This window comes from Coffea eugenioides, chromosome 1 (genome assembly GCF_003713205.1).
Source record: "Coffea eugenioides isolate CCC68of chromosome 1, Ceug_1.0, whole genome shotgun sequence".
NCBI lineage: Eukaryota > Viridiplantae > Streptophyta > Magnoliopsida > Gentianales > Rubiaceae > Coffea > Coffea eugenioides.
The window spans coordinates 28,698,667-28,718,183 of record NC_040035.1 but is presented as its reverse complement, the minus strand read 5'-3'; the positions used below and the strand labels follow the sequence as shown (position 1 = coordinate 28,718,183).

Here is a 19,517-nt window from a genome sequence, read left to right as displayed (position 1 = left end):
TACAAGGGGACTGAAGCAAAATGGTATCTTGTTAAAGAGCAGCTTGTTCGAGTTAATGAGGAGATATAAACAAGGGAGATATTGGAAAATATTGTTTGGTAAAAGTAGATAAAAATGAGAGGATGGGAAACAATTATTAGAATCTTCATCATAACGTTATGGCATTTTTGCGCATTGAAAGTTTGATGGACTTTGACACCAAAAAGAAAATGGTAGTTGAAAGGACAGAAACATGTTCACTTCTTCAATTAGTGTCCTAAGGCGTAAGTGAAACCCAGTCACTAAACCAAAGCAATTTATTGAATCGAAAAACAAGAAATGAACACTTCAATTTGAAAGGGTGAGAAGAGGATGAAAAGCCTTTGACAGACAGCTCAGCTGCTCAGGTGCTCCATAGCATTAGTTATCCAATCTGAAACCCTGAATATTCTTTATTACTTCTTTCTCATCAGTAGAATTTTGGGCTGGCCTAAGTAACACACTTATTGTCTTTTAAATGGAGAAATTATGTAAAAGGTAAAAAAAAAAAAAAAAAAAACTCTTTTGTGATAAATCTAATGTACAGAAAAGCTCCATGTGATTTCAAAACATACAAAACGACACTTTATGTTTTGAACTAAATTGTAAAGGTGACGAAATCCGTTAAAATTAACAGAAATGACTTACTGGAATTTAAAAATAAATTTTTTATACCTAATTTTTAACAAATATACCTATTATACGCCTTAGTTCCCAATTCCTCTCTCTCTCTCTTTCTCTAGAGAATGAAATAAATGATTTTGTTGAGTTGCCTTTTGTTTAGTTATATCAGGGCATTTTTGTCATTTCGTCCGTCTCCGTTAATTTTAATAAATTCCGTCACCTTTACAATTTAATTCAAAGTATGAAGTGTCGTATTGTATGTTTTGAAACCATAGGGGATTTTTTTGTATATTATGTTTAGAACAGGGATTTGTTTTTGTTTTTACCCTTATTTAAAGAACTCGTATTGTTTAGGTTTTTTTTTTTGAATAATCCCAGATAGAATCTTTTTGGAATATAATTAACCGTAAAAACCACAATTTTTGTCCATTTTATTACAGTTAACTCCAATAAAAAAAATTTACTTAATCAGAAAATTGAAAATGACGGAAATTTGCCACCTTCAACACAAACAAAGTTAAAAAAAAAAGGGAAATAATGATGCTTAGATTTTCAAACTAACAAAAGATGCTACAACACTACATCCAAGGTAGCAAAGCAAACTGTCTTTACAACCCCAAAGGCTCATTCAGATAAGCTGATGTAGCACTATTGTAAACTGATACGACTTTCACAACTATTGACATGTCAAAATAAGCTTGACTTGAAATTGAAACTACCAGCAGTTCTGTCATCCGTACAATATGCCTACAACTGGTCGTTAAATCTGGACCAAAAATCACTAGCACGTTTTTAGGCTTAAAATTCTCTCTACCATTCTTGTATGAAATGTAATTTTTCCTCAACGATCTGTCTTTACACCCCAGAGACTCATTCAAAGGATGTAGGCAAACATTATTAACAAAAGTTCTCTAATTTGTCCTACAATTCCTCACCATCAATTCCAGCTGCAATGACCAGCTCATTGCAGTGTTTCCCATATTCCTTCATGCACCTCTAACTTCATTTTTGTACGTGCTGTGCATGGATCCCTCTCTTTGATCAAAATTTTTAATTTCTTTTTTCTTTTCAAGGTTCCTCAAAACCCCATTTTTTTCCTTTGCTCTCTCTCCGGGCCTTGGTGTCCGCCACCCCACTCTCCCTCCCACTTAATCGTGATCTGATATTTTTATCTCTTACCCCTTCTTCTCGTCCTCGTCCTCATTTGGTGATCTACAGCTCCCCTGATCATTGAATGGGGAACTGTTGCTCCCAGAGCAGCACAGACGATGCTGCTGCTCCTGAAAATAATGCCGAAAATGGAGAATCTGAGCCTAAAACTGGAGAGAGTGCTACCACACCCCCTAGGACTACCCCTCCTTCAGCCTCTCCTAATCATTCCACCAAGCCCTCAAAGCAGGCTCCAGTTGGGCCGGTTTTAGGCCGTCCAATGGAGGATGTTAGGTCATTGTATACCATTGGAAAAGAACTTGGAAGAGGGCAATTTGGCGTTACACATTTGTGCACCAACAAACAAACAGGTGAGCAATTTGCATGCAAAACCATTGCCAAGAGGAAGCTTGTAAACAAGGAGGATATCGAGGATGTTAGAAGGGAAGTCCAGATCATGCATCACTTGACAGGCCAGCCTAATATTGTGGAACTTAAGGGAGCATACGAGGATAAACATTCAGTTCATCTGGTGATGGAGTTGTGTGCTGGAGGAGAGCTGTTTGATCGGATTATTGCCAAGGGACATTATACCGAGCGAGCTGCTGCATCTTTGCTCAGAACTATTGTTCAGATTGTGCATACATGCCATTCTATGGGTGTCATTCATAGGGATCTCAAGCCTGAGAACTTCCTTCTCTTGAACAAGGATGAGAATGCTCCTCTCAAGGCCACAGATTTTGGTCTCTCTGTTTTTTACAAGCAAGGTTAGAAGGTCATTGTGTTTTTTTATCTTATTTATTTTTTTAATTGCTGAATTTTGTTGAAAACTTTTTTTTATCATGTAAAATTTTTTTAATCAGCCCTTAGTAATTCCCTCCAATGATGTAGAAAAGAGAAAAGGTGTACTGTGAATAGGGTATGTATAGAATGATGGAGGCTCAAGATAGACTTTTTCAATTCTTTGTTTCATGATGAAGAGAAGTCCTTGAGCCATGCAGAAAGAAATCTATATCATCTAAGATTTTGTTTAATTAAATGGATATGTATGAGGCCTCTGAATAATGTTTAAGTAATCAAATATTTGTACCTCATTAAGAAGATCATGGGTAAAGGAATTATTTCAAAATAGTTGAGAAAATAAGAAAATTTGTACTACCTAAGTAATGAGTTATAGGCATACTCCGACCTTGCTAATGGCAATTAGTCAGCTTATTTATTTATTTTTTTTAGTCAGCTTATCTTGATGATTCAAGTTACCTTTTTTTTTCTAGTCTCGTACAGAAAATAAGAGAAAACATCAAACTAAAAGAAAATCAATAGAATTCACATTATGGACTAGTGTCTTGCCTAGTTGAATAAATGTGGAGTTCTATTTTTCTTTGTTGTGTTTGTTTTCAAGTGATAATTCTTGTTGATCCAAAGGACTTCTATATTATATTATACGGATGATTAGATGAAAACTATTTAATTGAACCCCAAATTTGATATCTCTATATGATTCTTTGACTTGATACATGTAGTTTTAATTGAGTATGAACAACTTATCAATGTGCATTTGCAAGATAGAACAAGTGGATGTTATACCAAGACACTTGTGCCCCTAAAGAATTAGGTCTACAGACTCGAAAATGTTAATAAACCAAGAGATCATAAATCTGACAACGAAGGTTGCAGAGACACAAAGTATCACTTACATGAGAAACATTTTTACCTCAAGATAGTTATAAGCTTAAGAGTACGATAAATTTCTTGAAGTTTAGACTCAGAATACCAAGTAATTTCTTCAAAATTGTCAAACAGAGTTAATCTTCAAATTTGTTAATTAGACTTGTGAAATAGGGAATTATTAGACTATAAAATTAAGTATCATATCTCAATCATAAGATGCTACGATTGCAGTCCCAAATCTTAGAAATCAATAGGGCCATTAGCTAATTAATCTAATATGGTCCTTTCTTGCATTTTTGTTTTGGTTAGTTTCCTTTTTTTTCTTGGATTCTATAATCAATCCTTTTGCATTATCCACGGCAGGAGATATGTTCAAAGACATCGTGGGAAGTGCCTACTACATTGCACCGGAAGTCTTGAAGAGAAGATATGGACCTGAAGTGGATATCTGGAGTGTTGGGGTTATGTTATACATTCTTCTTTGTGGAGTCCCTCCTTTCTGGGCTGGTATTATCTTTATAAATCCTTATTTCTTGAACGCTTAAGTCCTCTTCATGGTCATTCTTTTGTTAATAACAAAAGCAAAATATGGCTTTTCATTTGTTTTTTTTCCTTTCCGATAAAGGATCTTCTGTTATGATTTTTCCTATTAAACTCTTGTTACATTGCTTATCAAATTGACACATGTTTCATGAAACAATGGATAATAATCGAAGTTTTAAAACATCCACTTGGTTTAACCGGAGATGTGTTAGAGAAAACTTCCCAATGTGTTGCGGTTCCTCCTTTATTTCCATTGTTAATCTTATAAACATTTACTTTTTGAATGTCATTAGATAAAGAGTTATATTTTTAAAGTCAGCGTAGACTATTGCTACACTAACCACCCTTTCTTATTGAAAAAGTACTTTTAAATATGGATTAATCTTCCATACACTGACAGTATATATACTTTTATCATTAAATACATGACACATAATTCAAATTTAAATTTGAATTCAAATTTTACATATATGTCGTGCATTCAACCGTGATAATGTATACACTATCAGTATATATAAGATTTGCTCTTAAATATACCAATGCACTCAAAACAATTTGAAGTAGAAGATTATGCTAAAAATTCACCTAAAGCCGCCTCCTTTGAACATATTGATTACCTATTACTAAAATGTTAGATTCCAGAAATCCACTAGAATTTTCGGATGAAGGGATTAATTAACTTTAGGAGTGGTTAATGCATTTCACACTAACGCTAAACGACATAATAAATTGTGTTGCAGAGTCTGAGAATGGCATATTCAATGCAATTTTACGTGGCCACGTGGATTTTACAAGTGATCCATGGCCTTCAATTTCATCCGGAGCAAAGGATCTTGTAAAGAAAATGTTGACTTCTGATCCCAAGCAGAGACTTACAGCAGTTCAGGTCCTAAGTAAGTATGAAAAATATATTATTGGCACAAATTTAATCACATTAGCTTCTGATCTATACCAGGGCTCTTTTTTCTGTAGCATGGTATCTGGATTTTGTACCATTTTAAATCCTACAAGATAAGAGTATTTCTTTTATGGAGTTATGTTAAACTAATGTTTTGCTATTTGTTTCAGATCATCCATGGATCAAGGAAGATGGAGAAGCACCTGATACGCCTCTTGATAATGCTGTTTTGGCCAGGCTCAAGCAGTTCCGAGCCATGAACAAATTCAAAAAAGTTGCTCTTCGGGTAAAGATCTGTGTGTTTGGATAGGAGATTATTTGAAATAATTTTTTGAAAAGAAAATTATAGCACTTTTTATGATATAATATATGTGAGATAAAAAAAGTGATGGGCAGATAAAAGAATTGTTGAAAAATGTGTTTATTATACAATCAAATAGTTTTTTGCAAATAAGAAGTTATCCAAAGGCATTTTCATAAAATATACTATTGTCATGGTGTAAAAATTCATATTGTTCTAATGTTTTCATATTAGACAAGTCAATTAGAACTTCCATCATTCATCTTCTTCCTCCACATGCATCTACAACTTTCTTGACACAAATCAGGACTAATCTCACACGCAACTCGCAAAATTCAAGGATTTAAATGTTGACAAATAAAAGTTTAGAATTTAATAAAAAAAAATCTAAAACCATATGCATAATCTCTTTAACTGCACAGTTGACTTAGTCCTTATAATTGCTTCAATTGGATATGCCAATTAATGTAACAACTACCCTGATGCTTTACTTTCTTGGAATGAGCAGGTTATTGCAGGTTGCCTATCGGAGGAAGAGATCATGGGACTAAAGCAAATGTTCAAGGGCATGGATACTGATAATAGTGGTACAATTACACTCGAGGAACTGAAGCAAGGATTGGCTGAGCAAGGGACTAAGCTATCAGAATATGAAGTTAAACAATTGATGGAAGCAGTAAGTTCCGATGCATCATATGTTGCTATGTATCCAATTCCCATGCATGACATTTTGAAGTAAAGAAACAAGTAAAAATTACAGACTCTGATTCATTTTGGAAGTTCCAAACACTTTTAATCATATGTTATATTTTAATATGATTAAACTAACTGTTTAGATTCTTCTATCCTTATTTTTATAAATACTTACATAGTTCTTTTGAAATCATAGGGTAACCTTATCGTTGAATTACCTGTTTAGGTACATATTATACCCTATTCTTTTGTCAACGCTTTTTATTTGAAAATACAGGCTGATGCAGATGGGAATGGGACCATAGATTACGAGGAGTTCATTACCGCGACAATGCACCTGAATAGAATGGACAGAGAAGAGCACCTTTACACTGCCTTCCAATACTTTGATAAGGACAATAGCGGGTAATGATGATGATATGATATTTAATTATCTTTAAGAAAAAAAAAATCTATTTCAAGATTTCTATGTTTGGTATAAATAATAGCTCGTTGTATATTTATTTTTTTCAAAAAAAAATTATATTTGTTATCAATTCTTTCTTTTATATAACAATTGTTCAGGAGCTTTGTTTCACCTTGAGTGGAAATGTGATATTGTCTATCTAATCAGGTACATTACAATAGAAGAATTAGAGCAAGCTCTCCGGGATTTTGGAATGAGTGATGGGAAGGATATAAAGGAAATCATTTCTGAAGTTGATGCTGATAATGTAAGTACAAAGAAACATTTTAATCATTTTTCTAATATTTATGTTGAATTTCTGTTGCTAGAAAAAATCTTGATGCCAAAATCATGTGCGATTTTAATCCAGAGTGATGCTCTTAAAGAAAGAGAAATAATAAGTTAGGAAAAAAGAAAGAAAAGAATTTTAACACTTGGCAGGTTCTCATTATGTTCTATGCTGAAGAAAAATTTGAATAATTTCATAATAATTTTCAATGCATTTTCATCAATAACATTTTGTGGAGAAAACTTGTTAATGCTAAGAATTTCATTAGCATTCTCTTTTTTCTTCTTCCAAATTTTTTTCCCACTCAAACAACTGCTTGTAACATTTGCAGGATGGCCGAATAAACTATGATGAATTTGTGGCCATGATGAAGAAAGGCCAACCAGATGCACCAACCAACATAAAGAAGAGGCGGGATGTATTTGTTTCATAAACTTGGATAATAATCTGCAATATATTGTAGGTGAAAGATGGGAATTGTTGCTTATAATCATCATTTTAGATTCTGCAGTCAGGTTTATGATCCATGTATATTTAGTAAGTCTGGGATAATATCACTCATGTATATATATTGGCCATGACATAAATTGCTGAAAGTATTGGAAGGAAAATCAGGTTTGAAGGTTGAGTCGTGAGTGATTGATGTGGTTCTATCCCATTTGTAAACTCTGAAAATCAGGTTAATGGTAAGGCTTGTTCTTTATTTAGGATTACTGGGATTCTAATTGTAACTTTAATTGCATTTTTTTCTTTCTGACATTTTCTTACGAAAGTAAGAATTTTTGGCAAATAAACCTAACTCCCCACAGTAACTCCAAAAGCCGGTAACTTTGGGAGTCCTGTGAGGGACTTATAAACCTAAACCCCAACCCCCCCATTACCGATGTGGGATAGAAAACCCCACAGGGGTGCCCCGCTGCTAAGAGATAAAGACCCCCCAAGCCCCCTGAGAATGAGTTTTCTTTCTGACATTTTCTTACGAAAGTAAGAATTTTTGGCAAATAAACCTAACTCCCCACAGTAACTCCAAAAGCCGGTAACTTTAATTGCATGTTGACACCAAAAGTAGACATAACTTGTGTGTCTCATCTTCTCAGACAAAAATAAAATAAAATTATTGGTAATAATTTTAGTCAAGGTGTCAAATTTGGTGTATGTTTTGATGCTGATAAGTCTAAGAAGTCACTGGTATTAAAGATCAATAATGGTGCCAAACCTGTTATGGGCTTTACATTCATATACTATAAAAGATGCATAAAATTAGTGGATGGCTTACAATTTTGTATCCATGACTTCCATTCAACTTGTTGGAATGTATTTTTAATCATCATTGTTAAATTGACATATAATGCAATTAATTAGTCTGAGGACAATGATTTTGGCATTTCACTAAAAACTATAAGCACTCCACTTCTCTTATCCTTGACCAATATAATGAATATTTCTAGGCTAAATTATTACTTTAATGTCAAAAAATGTCCCCAACAAAATAGAAACAAGGAACATCTATATCTTTATGATTAGATTTTTATAAATAAAATGCGATACGGCTTCCAAGTTCACAACAATATCGAAATACTGGTAAAATGCAAACTCAATTGCCTATCATTAACATTTGACAACAAAAATAAAAACTGGGGAAATCATTCAAAACATCTTTCACATTTCGCCAAACGAATTTTTTCATCCATCACTTTTAAAATAGTAACATTATATTTCTTTCAAAATTAAGTTAGTAAAATTTGGTTCCAATCTAAATTTTTTACCATATTTTACTTTAAATACATCACATAACTTGCCCATGATCATTTTTAAGAGACAAAAAGGCTAGATCCCATTTATAGTTAAATAAACTAGTGTGTGGGGCACACACTACATGTGTGCATATTTTAGAAAAAAGCAAATAATAAAAAAGATATGGAATAAAAAATTGGTTAGAGACATTTTTGGGAGGTGATGCAATGTTCATTAGTGGATTAGTTAATCAGTTAATCGTAGAGTGTAGTGACAGTTATGTAATGGTAGTTACATGGGAGTGGGAGGTTTTTCAAATAAAATGTGGATAGACAGTAAATTTTGGAAAGGTATTTTTGGAAGGGTAAATATTAACATTTTTTGTTAACACTAAACTCCTACTCACACTTTATTATATAGTAAGATGACCCAATCCATATTCATTTTTGTCCCAAAAAAAATAGGATCTAACTCGAACTATATTTATTTTTTCCAAGAAAATGAGATCTAATCTAATCCAATTCTTTTTTACCACTAAAAAAGTGGAATTTGACTATCTTGCACATAAAAATAACTATATGTTGACCACGTAGTGATTTTCAAGTAAAAAAGTGATCAAAAAATTAGGTTGGAATCAAATTTTACTAATTTAAATTTGTAAGGGACGTAAAGTTAACATTTAAAATAAAGGATGAAAAAATTTATTTAATAAAATGTAAAGGACGTTTTGAATAATTTTTCCAAAAAAGATATAAATTGCCTATCATTAACCTCAATACACACACGCTTATGGATGTGCATGTTTGTACCTACACACACATATATACATGTATATTTCATCTCAAGTGTGAGGTCCAAATGCAACTTAAGAGGGGGGGTGAATTAGGTTGTATAAGACTAAAAAAGTTATGGCAAAATTCACCCAATTTTAACTAACCAAATTTATCTAAGTGATCATACACTTAAGCAACCAAAATAACAAGGAAGATAGGGCAATTTAACTACACAATCAAGTAGCAAAAGAGAGAATAATAAAAATAAAGGGAATTGCAAACCAAACAATTTCCCAAATTTTTTTCAGACTTAGGTTCCGTTTGATAAAACTGAAACTGAATTCTGAAGTTTGAATTCTGAAATCTGAATACTGAAACAATTAATTTGCTGAATTTTAAGCACTGAATAAAAATATATGAATGTCTGAATTTTAATGCTAAATCTATTTATATTGTTTGATAAATATTTATAGCTGAATGCTTAATAAATTTAATTTGAAAATTTTGTCCTTATATCCTTTCATTCAAAAAAGAAATAGAATCTATGATTTAATTAGTTTAAAATTGTAAGGTATGAAAATGAAAATATTTATTTTTAAATCAAATTAATATAAAAGATGAAATATATTATATGAGGAGTATGGAGAAGATGTGAAAGTCATTAAAAAGGAAAAAAAAGAGAAACTAAAAATCATTAGATAGAGAATATTAGATTGTTTGATTAAATAAGAATTTTGAACACAATTAACAAATAAGGGTAGATTTGGTAGATAAGATAAGGTAGTTGAAGTAATTCTATTGATTCTTATCAGAATTAAACATTCAGTTAGGATTCTTGTGCTGAAAAAAATACACACAGGTTCAGCACTGCTTAACAAGTTCAGCAAATAGATTTTCATTTATCAAACACTCAAAACATCTGAATGTCTGAAAAAATTCAGATTCAGCACTTTTTTATGTTATCAAACAGACCCTTAAAATTGAATTCACTAGTAGCTTCTTCAATTGTTAGTGAAGCAAGCAACCTTGTATATATGAAGATTCACTCTGTGCTCATCATAAACACACTTTAATTGAGTCAAAAAATTATACAACTTCACTCAAGTTAACCTTCACTACACTACAATTAAATGCCCCAACCAATTAAGAAATATACTTTGCTTTACAACCTTACAAAGAATAGAATTGCACAAAGTGGAGTATTTTCTAACCAATATCACTCTTAGAAACTTGTAATCAATGTAAGCAAAAGTCCTCAATAAGTTCAGATTTTAAGGTATTTATAAGATCCCAAAATTTAGTCCAAAATGCTCTCCAATGGTCAAGCATTTAATGTAGAAAAAACTAGCTATTGGAACTATCATTGACAAAAATGTTCATTAGTATCTTAAGATGGCTAAATAAATATTTAGTTAACATCACAAACAAAAAAAAATAAAAACTACATATAGAAAGTCATGACAACTGAAGAATGGAAAATTGTGTCAATACATTCATAAGGTTACCAAAGTATGAAAGAAAATGTATATTTTTAAAATATTAATTTTGAGAAATTCAAAACAAATATAAGCCTTTTTTAAATCTGAAAGTAGACTATTAGGATTAACTAGCCAAAAAAGTGAAAAAATGCTGCATTAAACCATTGATAAATAAAAATTACAAAAAATTTTTTTTTTATCCTTTTTGGCTTTGCAGAGTTGTCTGTAAGCAATTTAGATCAAAAAATCAAGGAGCAATGTGTACTTAAATTATAAATAGTTTCATGTCAACTATCTCTACATGAAGATTAAAATGGAAACAATGGTTTTAAGACTTATTCATAAGTTTATCTAAGTTAAGTATCTTTGTATTCCATCTTATTGAGGCTTTGTAAGCTACTCCCGTTAGATAATAAGAATCATAAATTGGCCTGTTAGAACTAACTATTATCTATATTTCACCAATTATATTCAACTATGTTCCTAGTGCAATAACTATTATATATAGTTGATTGATTCAATAATTTGTAAGCTATTTGAGTTTGTATTTCATTTTGTGATATAAAGTGAAAGTTCATAATGGTACTATCAAAGCTCTCTATATAATAGTATATTAAATATTCTTAGAAAAGAGAAAGAGATTTTCGTTCTTTTTGAGGACAATAATAATTCATGTATCAACATGATAAAATAAACAACGAACTTGAAAATAGACATAAGAAATGATGAAATAAAGAATCTGTAAAATGAGAAAACAATACAAAGATTGAATTGAGAACAACTGAAGATGCCTTGATGAAAAAAGAAAAATATTAAGTTTGTATACCATATAACTTTCTATTATATTTACCACCTGGAATAAAATTTCGTAGAATTTTGTTTGATCTAGAAGTTTCATGGTGCAATATATATAGTACCACTTATTAACTTGTATCCTTTCTCCATAAGCCATGACCATAGTTGGCAAGGGTTTTTCTTCTTCTTTTGATTTGTTTGTACAATTATACAATGGGACTAATTTAACTCTAAGAACCCATTGATTGCTTTACTTTTTCTTTTTGTTTCTTCCAATGACATCAGTTTTTTATTTAATAATTCATAAATTTAACAAATTATGTGTAAGAAAGAATACTCTGTTTCATATATGTGTCACGCACTTATTTTCCAAAACTTGCCCTAAAAAAAATAAAACCAGTGTTCCATATAGATGACTGTATTCTCCATGTATATGACATTCGAGAAATCCCTAGCGTAACAAGTTTCTAATTATCTGAAAAACGCATCTAAAATTTTTGTGTATCCATGTACTAAGCTTCTTATTAGCCTAAATAAGTAACTAAAATTTATGTCTATGGACTTAAACTATTGACTTTTGCTTCCTAATATGTTTAATTTATATGGAGCGGAGAGGATTCAAAAAATTAAATAAAGAATAAAGGAGATAGAACTAAATATCAACAACTTGCTTCTCTAACTGACTTATAGGAAAATGCTCCAATAGCAATAGTTATGGTAATGGTTTTTACCTGATACAATGGCTTATCACACTTTTAATGACCATTTGATGACCTGTTGGACCTATCTATCTAAATAAAATAATACTTAAAAGTTTGATAATAAGTTTTGCATTTAAAATAGTAAGTTAACATAATAAATTACTAGGTTTATGTTTCAAAAAGTAAATTGGAATATATATGAAACTTACTTTTTTTAGAAAATAAATTACTGCTTTATATTCTAGACTTACTTTTTAGAGAGTAAGTTTAGTTCAAATAATAGTAAGTTTTTATAAATAAATGGTAAATTTTATTGATAACATAGTAAAGATGATTAATGATCAAAACTTACTAGTTTGTGGCACAAATTTACTATTTTACTTAAAATACTTATATCAAACTAGTATTAGGAAGTTTATTTGAAATAAGGCTAAGATTTTTTTTATTAATGATTGAAACATAGTATTATAGTTAGTAAGTACTCGTAAAATATCAATATTAAAAATCTACTGTGTTTTATACATTTTAAATATACTATGAAAAATATTTTTACTTTTGACATAACCTTATAAAATATAGTATAACCTCTATAAATTAATATCCTTGTGACCTACAAATTCTATTAATTAAAAGAGGTATTAATTAATCAATAAATTTATAATTTATCAATTTATTGAGTGTACTTACAACTCAATCTAAGGAATATAAACCAATCCATATCTATTTAATTTGTAATTATAATTTAATTTTATTAATATCTTTGATTACATAGTAATTCATATCATTTTCCTATTATCAAGATGTCAAAAAGATTTAGGAATACAATATAATAGATGTCAAAAAGATAGATGTCCACATGTATGTGGGATGCTCTCTAGTCATTCAGATAATGCTTTACGCATTTGATCAATCATGGTTGATTTTGAATGAGATTCAGTTAGATTTAAGTTTTAAGGAAAAAAAAAATATTTTAGGAAAATATAATATGTACTTTTAGTGAATTTTTAGTTTATGATATGAATGGGACCAAAGGTTTATATAAGGTTTTCAAAAAATTTTATTAGCTTATTATTTTATTGAAATTATTAGCTTGTTACCCTAAGTCGAGACTATAAAAAATTATTATTTAATAGAAGTTATTAATTTATCAAGTATTATTTTATGGAGGTTTTACTATATGTAATAAAATTTTGTCATATTATAAAATTTGAATTATTTTTCAATTCTTGAAAACTTTAAAAGTTTGGATAACAATAACAACAAATCTTCCTAGTTATATATACCATAGCACTTATCTATATATCATACTTTCTATGATTTAATACCTATGAATTCAATAAGATGATAAAGTTTTAATAAATTTATTATTTGGGACACAAGAATAAAAGTTAAACTTGTATTAATGTCACAAAATCATTGAAAATTATTGTAATTTTACCTATATATTAAATTCTGTAACTTTCAAATATATTTTGTATTATTTATGTATGGATTTGTATCCATTTTTATCATATTCATATTTTTTGTGTTGACTTTTAATCATATGTAATATAGACACATTTTATATTTTGTATTTTATTTGTCCTAGATTTTAGTAACTACACTATTAATTTATTGTAGAAACTTAACATTATTCTTGTGAAGCTTACATAGCCAGAATTAGTAAGATTTATGAGAATAGCCTTAAGTTTTCATGGATAAAATGATACGTAAACTGCTAAAAATTTCAATGTATAATAATCTTAAATTTTTATGGATGAATGGTATTAAACTGCCAAAATTGTTGTCTCACAGATGACTAAAACTTAATGCTTTATGGCATACATTTATTATATTAGCCTAATTGACCTAAAAGGTTAATTGTTAATTGACCATAATCATGTGTACATTAATTGTTGTTTTGAAATTTGCACCAATCTCACTATTCCCATTATTACTGGTAAAAGTACTCCTAATTAAAGCACAATAAAATCAAGTCTTTTTGCCATTTTGATGTAGTGGTTATATTTACTAGAAAATTATTAAACCATTCTTACAATATATAGTTTCCCCTAAAAGTAATAATATTTTGTAAATAAATTGAAATAATTTTATAAAAGATTTTTTGCTTTTTCACTAATATAATCAAAAGAATTTTGCACCTTTAAACAATAAATAGAAAAAATTGGCAATGGCATGAGTATAAAGGTGGAAAATGTAATACGTATCACATCATGAGTTTAGATATAATTTGTTTAAACAATCAGTAATTTATCCTTGGTCGATAAACAATGCATATTGATTTTAGACAAATGAAAATATTATTTAGCATATGCCAATTATCCATTACCAAAATTTTGCAGTTTGAACACAATTAATTGAGCATATATTTCCTTTTATTAAGTAGCTATCATTTATTTTGTTAATTAGGCTAAATATTTATATTTGGATAAAGCAATGCTAATGGAAATTCAATTATTGTTAATAATACTAATTTTACCTCAATTATTGTTAATAATACTCATCTTACCTTGGTTTGGACAATGAAGTGTCAATAACAACAATTGCTAAAATAGAGCATTTTTTAAAATTTTGAGAAAATTGAAAACTAAGTTCCAAAATATTTCACTTTTATTTGTTTAAAAAATCTCAACTTGTTAATTAAATTCAAAATAATTCTACTATAAAAATTTTTCCTTCTCAAATTAACATCAATGAGTAGATGTGAGCTACAATATGATAACATATCTCTCATACACATGTTATAGATATTTGAGAATTTTGGTAGAAAAATTTTGTTGTTAATATAAGATGGTATTATAGTGTGCTAATTATTTTATGATTGTTTTGTATATAAAATGAATCTCATTCAAATTATACAATAGATTATATGTGTGCATGTGATTTTTCGTTCAGCAATGGATCTCATTTTTATGAATATTTTCCTGGGAAAAAATTCAAGATCTTTTTCAAATTATTTTTATACTAATTGTTATTTGAGGTCATTAATGTCATTTATTAAACCGTTAGTGCTGACTGTTAATTAAGAGAAGAAACTGCATCAAAAAATAACATTAGGGGAAAAATGCAAATTCATTAGAAAAAATTAGTCAAGATAATTGTTAGAGTGAAATAGGAGGAAGATAATTGAGGAAAGTAATAAGCCCTGTATGCTTCATAATGTAAGGAAATACGTGACTTTTTACTTAAAGCTGAAATTTTTTTTATTTTAATTTTTAGTAAGTTTAATTTACAGAAAAATAAATTTTGTCAAATAATAAGTAAATTTGATTACTCGAAACATAAATTTCTATTTGCGACTAAAAGTTATTGTTTATGAGATATAGTTATCAATTTTATTAAAAAGCTTGCTGACACTAATATTAATCATTCTAATACAACATTAAAAAAGACACTAAAAATCCCAATGTGTCGTTAAAATTAATAGAAACTTATAACAATAGGTTGCTCTAATATCGTTACCATAACTATTAGCATTATAGCATCACCCCTAACTTATAAACTAGCTATCCAACTAGTGGTGTGCTACAATTGAACTAGCATGACAATACCTATTTCTTCCTTAGTTGTAGTCAGAGTGAAGTTGGCACTGGCTTCTTCTTGAATCGACACAGGTTGTATGCTTTTTTACTTATTCTTTCGTATTTTTTTGTTCTCTTCCTTCGTCATTTACACTTCAATTTTTTATTGTTTCCACTGTTTCAACGTGTTCAATAGCTCCAAATCTTCATTAAAAAGAGGCATGGCTTCTTTGGCACCTATAGGACATAGGATTCAAACAATTAAATCAGTAGAATTGTCATTTTCTTTACTCAAATAGTTACATGCAAAACTAATTAAACCTTGGTATATTCAAACTAATATACTTAAAAGCACACCAAAACAATTCCAAAAATTCACACAAACACACGCAAAATAAAACATTAAACACCACTTGTCACCTTATTCTACGAATGTCCCAATTTTCAGATCATCAAGATGTCATTTGCTATTTCTTGTCCCTTGCCAAAACCTATCACGTCTGATGAGATAATTGACATTAAAATGTTTTTCAAACGATTTGCAAAAATGTTTGTGAAGATCTTGATCACAAAGGAGAACAAACAAATTGACTTGAAATCTGCAAAAGATATGTGATTATCCTTCTTGAGAATAAGAATGAACCTGTACCAAGAAATCTAATTGCATTAAAAATATCTGTTTGTATAATATCTCAACATCTTTATCAAGTTTAAACGTTGTGGACAAATCAGCTTGAAATTTGCCAAAGAAATATGATTAGCCTTCTTGGCTTTAAGAACATTTAGGGCACCAGCAATATCTTATGAATGGAAACCCTACCCAAGAAGTCTAACTTTGTTAAAAGCATCAATCCGTATCATATCCCCGCATCTTTATCAAGTTGAAGCATTTCCGATTTAACTTCATCCATTTGGAAAAATTTTAAAAGAAAGATATTCATCACCTTAGTGAGATTGGTAGTTATGTTATAGACCAAATCTTAAAAATGTAAGATGTACTTAGTCGACAAGAGTTTAAGAAAATAGTACACTCTTTATTGCTATCCTTAATCCAGTTGTTTTGATTATCTTGAATATTTAGAAATCCATAACTTGCTTCTCTTATCTACCACTGAAGAATGGAAAATATATGGGAGTATTTGTATCATCTATATTATACCATAAGATCCTTGTCTCTACTCTCTAATAAACCTCCTCATGGTGTAAGCATTAAAACAAGGATTAATTTTTCCTACACTGACAGCGTATATACTATCAGGATCGGATGAATGACAACTATGTAAAATTTAATTTGAAATTTAACTTTTGCATACATGTCATAAATTAAACGGTGATAGTGCATATACTATCTGTGTATATAAGATTTACTCTTTAAACAATTTACTTTAAGTTTTAAGTAAAGTTGCACTTCATAAGGTTCTTTGATTTTAAAATTTTATATTTCATCCCTTCGAGTTTCATCACTTGCCTTGGGGCAACTCTTATTTCATGCCCAAATCCTTTTTTCATTGGACCCAATACTCATTCCGTCTAAATTATAGATGGAAATACATAGTTGAAAGGTACTTGGGACTTCTTGTTAATAGTAGGAGGAAAGGGAGAATGGCTCTACCACTTAAGACCCTTTGTAGAAAAATTCTGTTTGAATGATTAGACTATCAAAAAAATTTTCCTTATAGTTTATTCATCTTCTTAGCTAAACTTAGTATAAGATATGTAGAGAAACAACAAAAGTTTTTCAATGAAAATTAGATTTTGTGGCTTTAAATGCTTACTTACCATCGTCTGTACTTCTTTGTTACATCTAGTATAGTTCATACACTTACTATGAAGTTTTCATTTTCTGGATGAAGGTATAAGATTCATGCATAGTTATTTACGTTGGCCTTATAATTTATAAGGAACTTGGTAAAAGTTCCAAGTAGATGGTCACTAGTTCAACCAATGTGTAAGTGATTGAACTATATTACTTATCTCAAAATATCTAAACTTGATAAATAAAGTGCTTTTAGATACGTGCCATTATATTTAGCAAAATAGATTATTACTATATAAGCATTAATTGAAAACTTAATTTCATTTTATCATGCTTTTATGAACATAGATCATGTAGCCAAAGGTAAAATAAAATTATTTTGTTTAATAGAGCAACATGCTTATAAGAAAATAGCATTACTTGTTTTATTATTTTATTTTTGTCTAAAAATAAAATAGTTCTTTAAATACTCAACTATTATATCATGATGATAACAATTATAGTTTGAAATAGCATGATGAATCGATAACAATTATAGTGTGAAAGTTAAGGTGATTTATTGTCTTTATTTATTGTACAATAAGAAAGGAAACAAATATATTTAATGGGATATTTGGCCAATAAGTGAAGACTTGGCAAAGTCTCTAATGTATTTTGGTACAAAAATAAAAAATTCCTAGATCATCTGAAACTCGATCATCGTCAGCTTGAACCGATGGGTTAAACAGATTTGACAGGGTATACACTTTAGTAGAAATCCAGCAAGAATTAGGGGTCAGTTATGGGTTGAATGGTATAACTGTCAAATTAGCCAGGCCGCTTTTTTTTTTTTTGGATTAATTGCAAAATACACCATTAAATTATTATTGATTTATAACTTGCACAACAAACTATGAATTGTAGTATTTTACTATCTTCATTTATAAACTTCTTTGCACACTAAACAATTATTGTGAATTTGGTGGACTGAACATAAGTGAAAAGACATCAACAACCATGCAAAATATATGTTCTCAAATTTAATTTTAACCTTCTAGCACCACAACCGCCACTACTCTTGCAAAGAGCTGAAGACCATCACAGTAATATCATTACCACAAAAACATTTTAAAAATTGGCATAAAAGGATTAGTCTTCTCGTCTTCTCCATTAGTTTAACATTCTTCCACAATCTACCTCTTTACTTTTGTAAAATGATGAGCATGTTTAGTCTCTTGTTTAACAATCCAAAACTAGTTTCCACCACAATGTCAACTTTAGGTTCCTTATTACCAACCATAGACTACAACTCACCTACACCAAGGTCATAATGAGCAAACACTATATCAAACTAGAATACCAAATTAACCAACCAATATAAACCCTACAAAATTGGAACCAAAACTAAAAATACGAATACAAATCCTATTATAATTCATCTTGAGTGGATTTAATCAAGATGGTAGATTAGCATTGTCTTAGAGGTTAGGGTAGAAAGAAGAAGGTGATTCAAAGTTTAAATAAAATTAGGGTTAATTACAGTTCGTCCCCTCGAACTTGACCCTTTACAAGACTTTGCTCCCCTGAACTTTAAATATATACACTTTGCCCCCTTCATTGACTAGTCAGACATTAATGATGAATTCTCCATTCAAAATTTTAAGAAAACGACATTAATGCTCTTACATAATAGTTCTAGAAAAATGCTATACTTTTAATTGAAATATGAAACATTTTACTAGTAAAAACACAGAGTCACATGATTTAAAAATTTTAAAAAATAAAAGATGGTGTAATATAAAAGAATTTAAAATTGTATCATGAAGAAAAAAAGAATTAAAAAATCCTAAAACATTTGCACAAGATTTCCATCCCTTATCTTTCTTCCTTTAAATGTAAACAAATTGGTTTTGATAATTTTCATTTATCTTGCAGCTTTTACGAGATTTTCATGAGTCAATCAGATGCTATTTGGTAATTTTATACCACATTCATATTTTACTTTGTATTTTGTTTGAATACTATATTTTTTAAAAATTGAAAATTTTTGAAATACATTTTTCAATATATTTTTATTTTTAATCATGTTTTTATCTCATATAAAACACATTAAAAAGTGCTACAATAAAAAATATAAGCAAATAACTTT

The 19,517-nt window shown here is 29.5% G+C and overlaps 1 protein-coding gene across 1 annotated transcript; it reads left to right on the top strand.

Moving 5' to 3' along the window:
* Positions 1-1,876: 1,876 nt before the first annotated feature.
* On the top strand, positions 1,877-7,064 carry LOC113779371 (calcium-dependent protein kinase 17-like). The gene is made up of 8 exons (XM_027324941.1): positions 1,877-2,558; positions 3,826-3,969; positions 4,746-4,898; positions 5,074-5,189; positions 5,713-5,880; positions 6,175-6,302; positions 6,511-6,610; positions 6,963-7,064. Exons 1-8 carry the CDS (start codon positions 1,877-1,879, stop codon positions 7,062-7,064), a joined length of 1,593 nt encoding a protein of 530 aa, XP_027180742.1.
* Positions 7,065-19,517: the final 12,453 nt, after the last annotated feature.

Excerpts from the sequence above, each read along its gene's own strand:
- LOC113779371 (XM_027324941.1), top strand. The coding sequence starts at position 1,877 with ATGGGGAACTGTTGCTCCCAGAGCAGCACAGACGATGCTGCTGCTCCT. Across the intron at positions 2,559-3,825 it reads CTCTGTTTTTTACAAGCAAG|GAGATATGTTCAAAGACATC; the intron begins GTTAGAAGGTCA and ends TATCCACGGCAG. Across the intron at positions 4,899-5,073 it reads TACAGCAGTTCAGGTCCTAA|ATCATCCATGGATCAAGGAA; the intron begins GTAAGTATGAAA and ends TATTTGTTTCAG.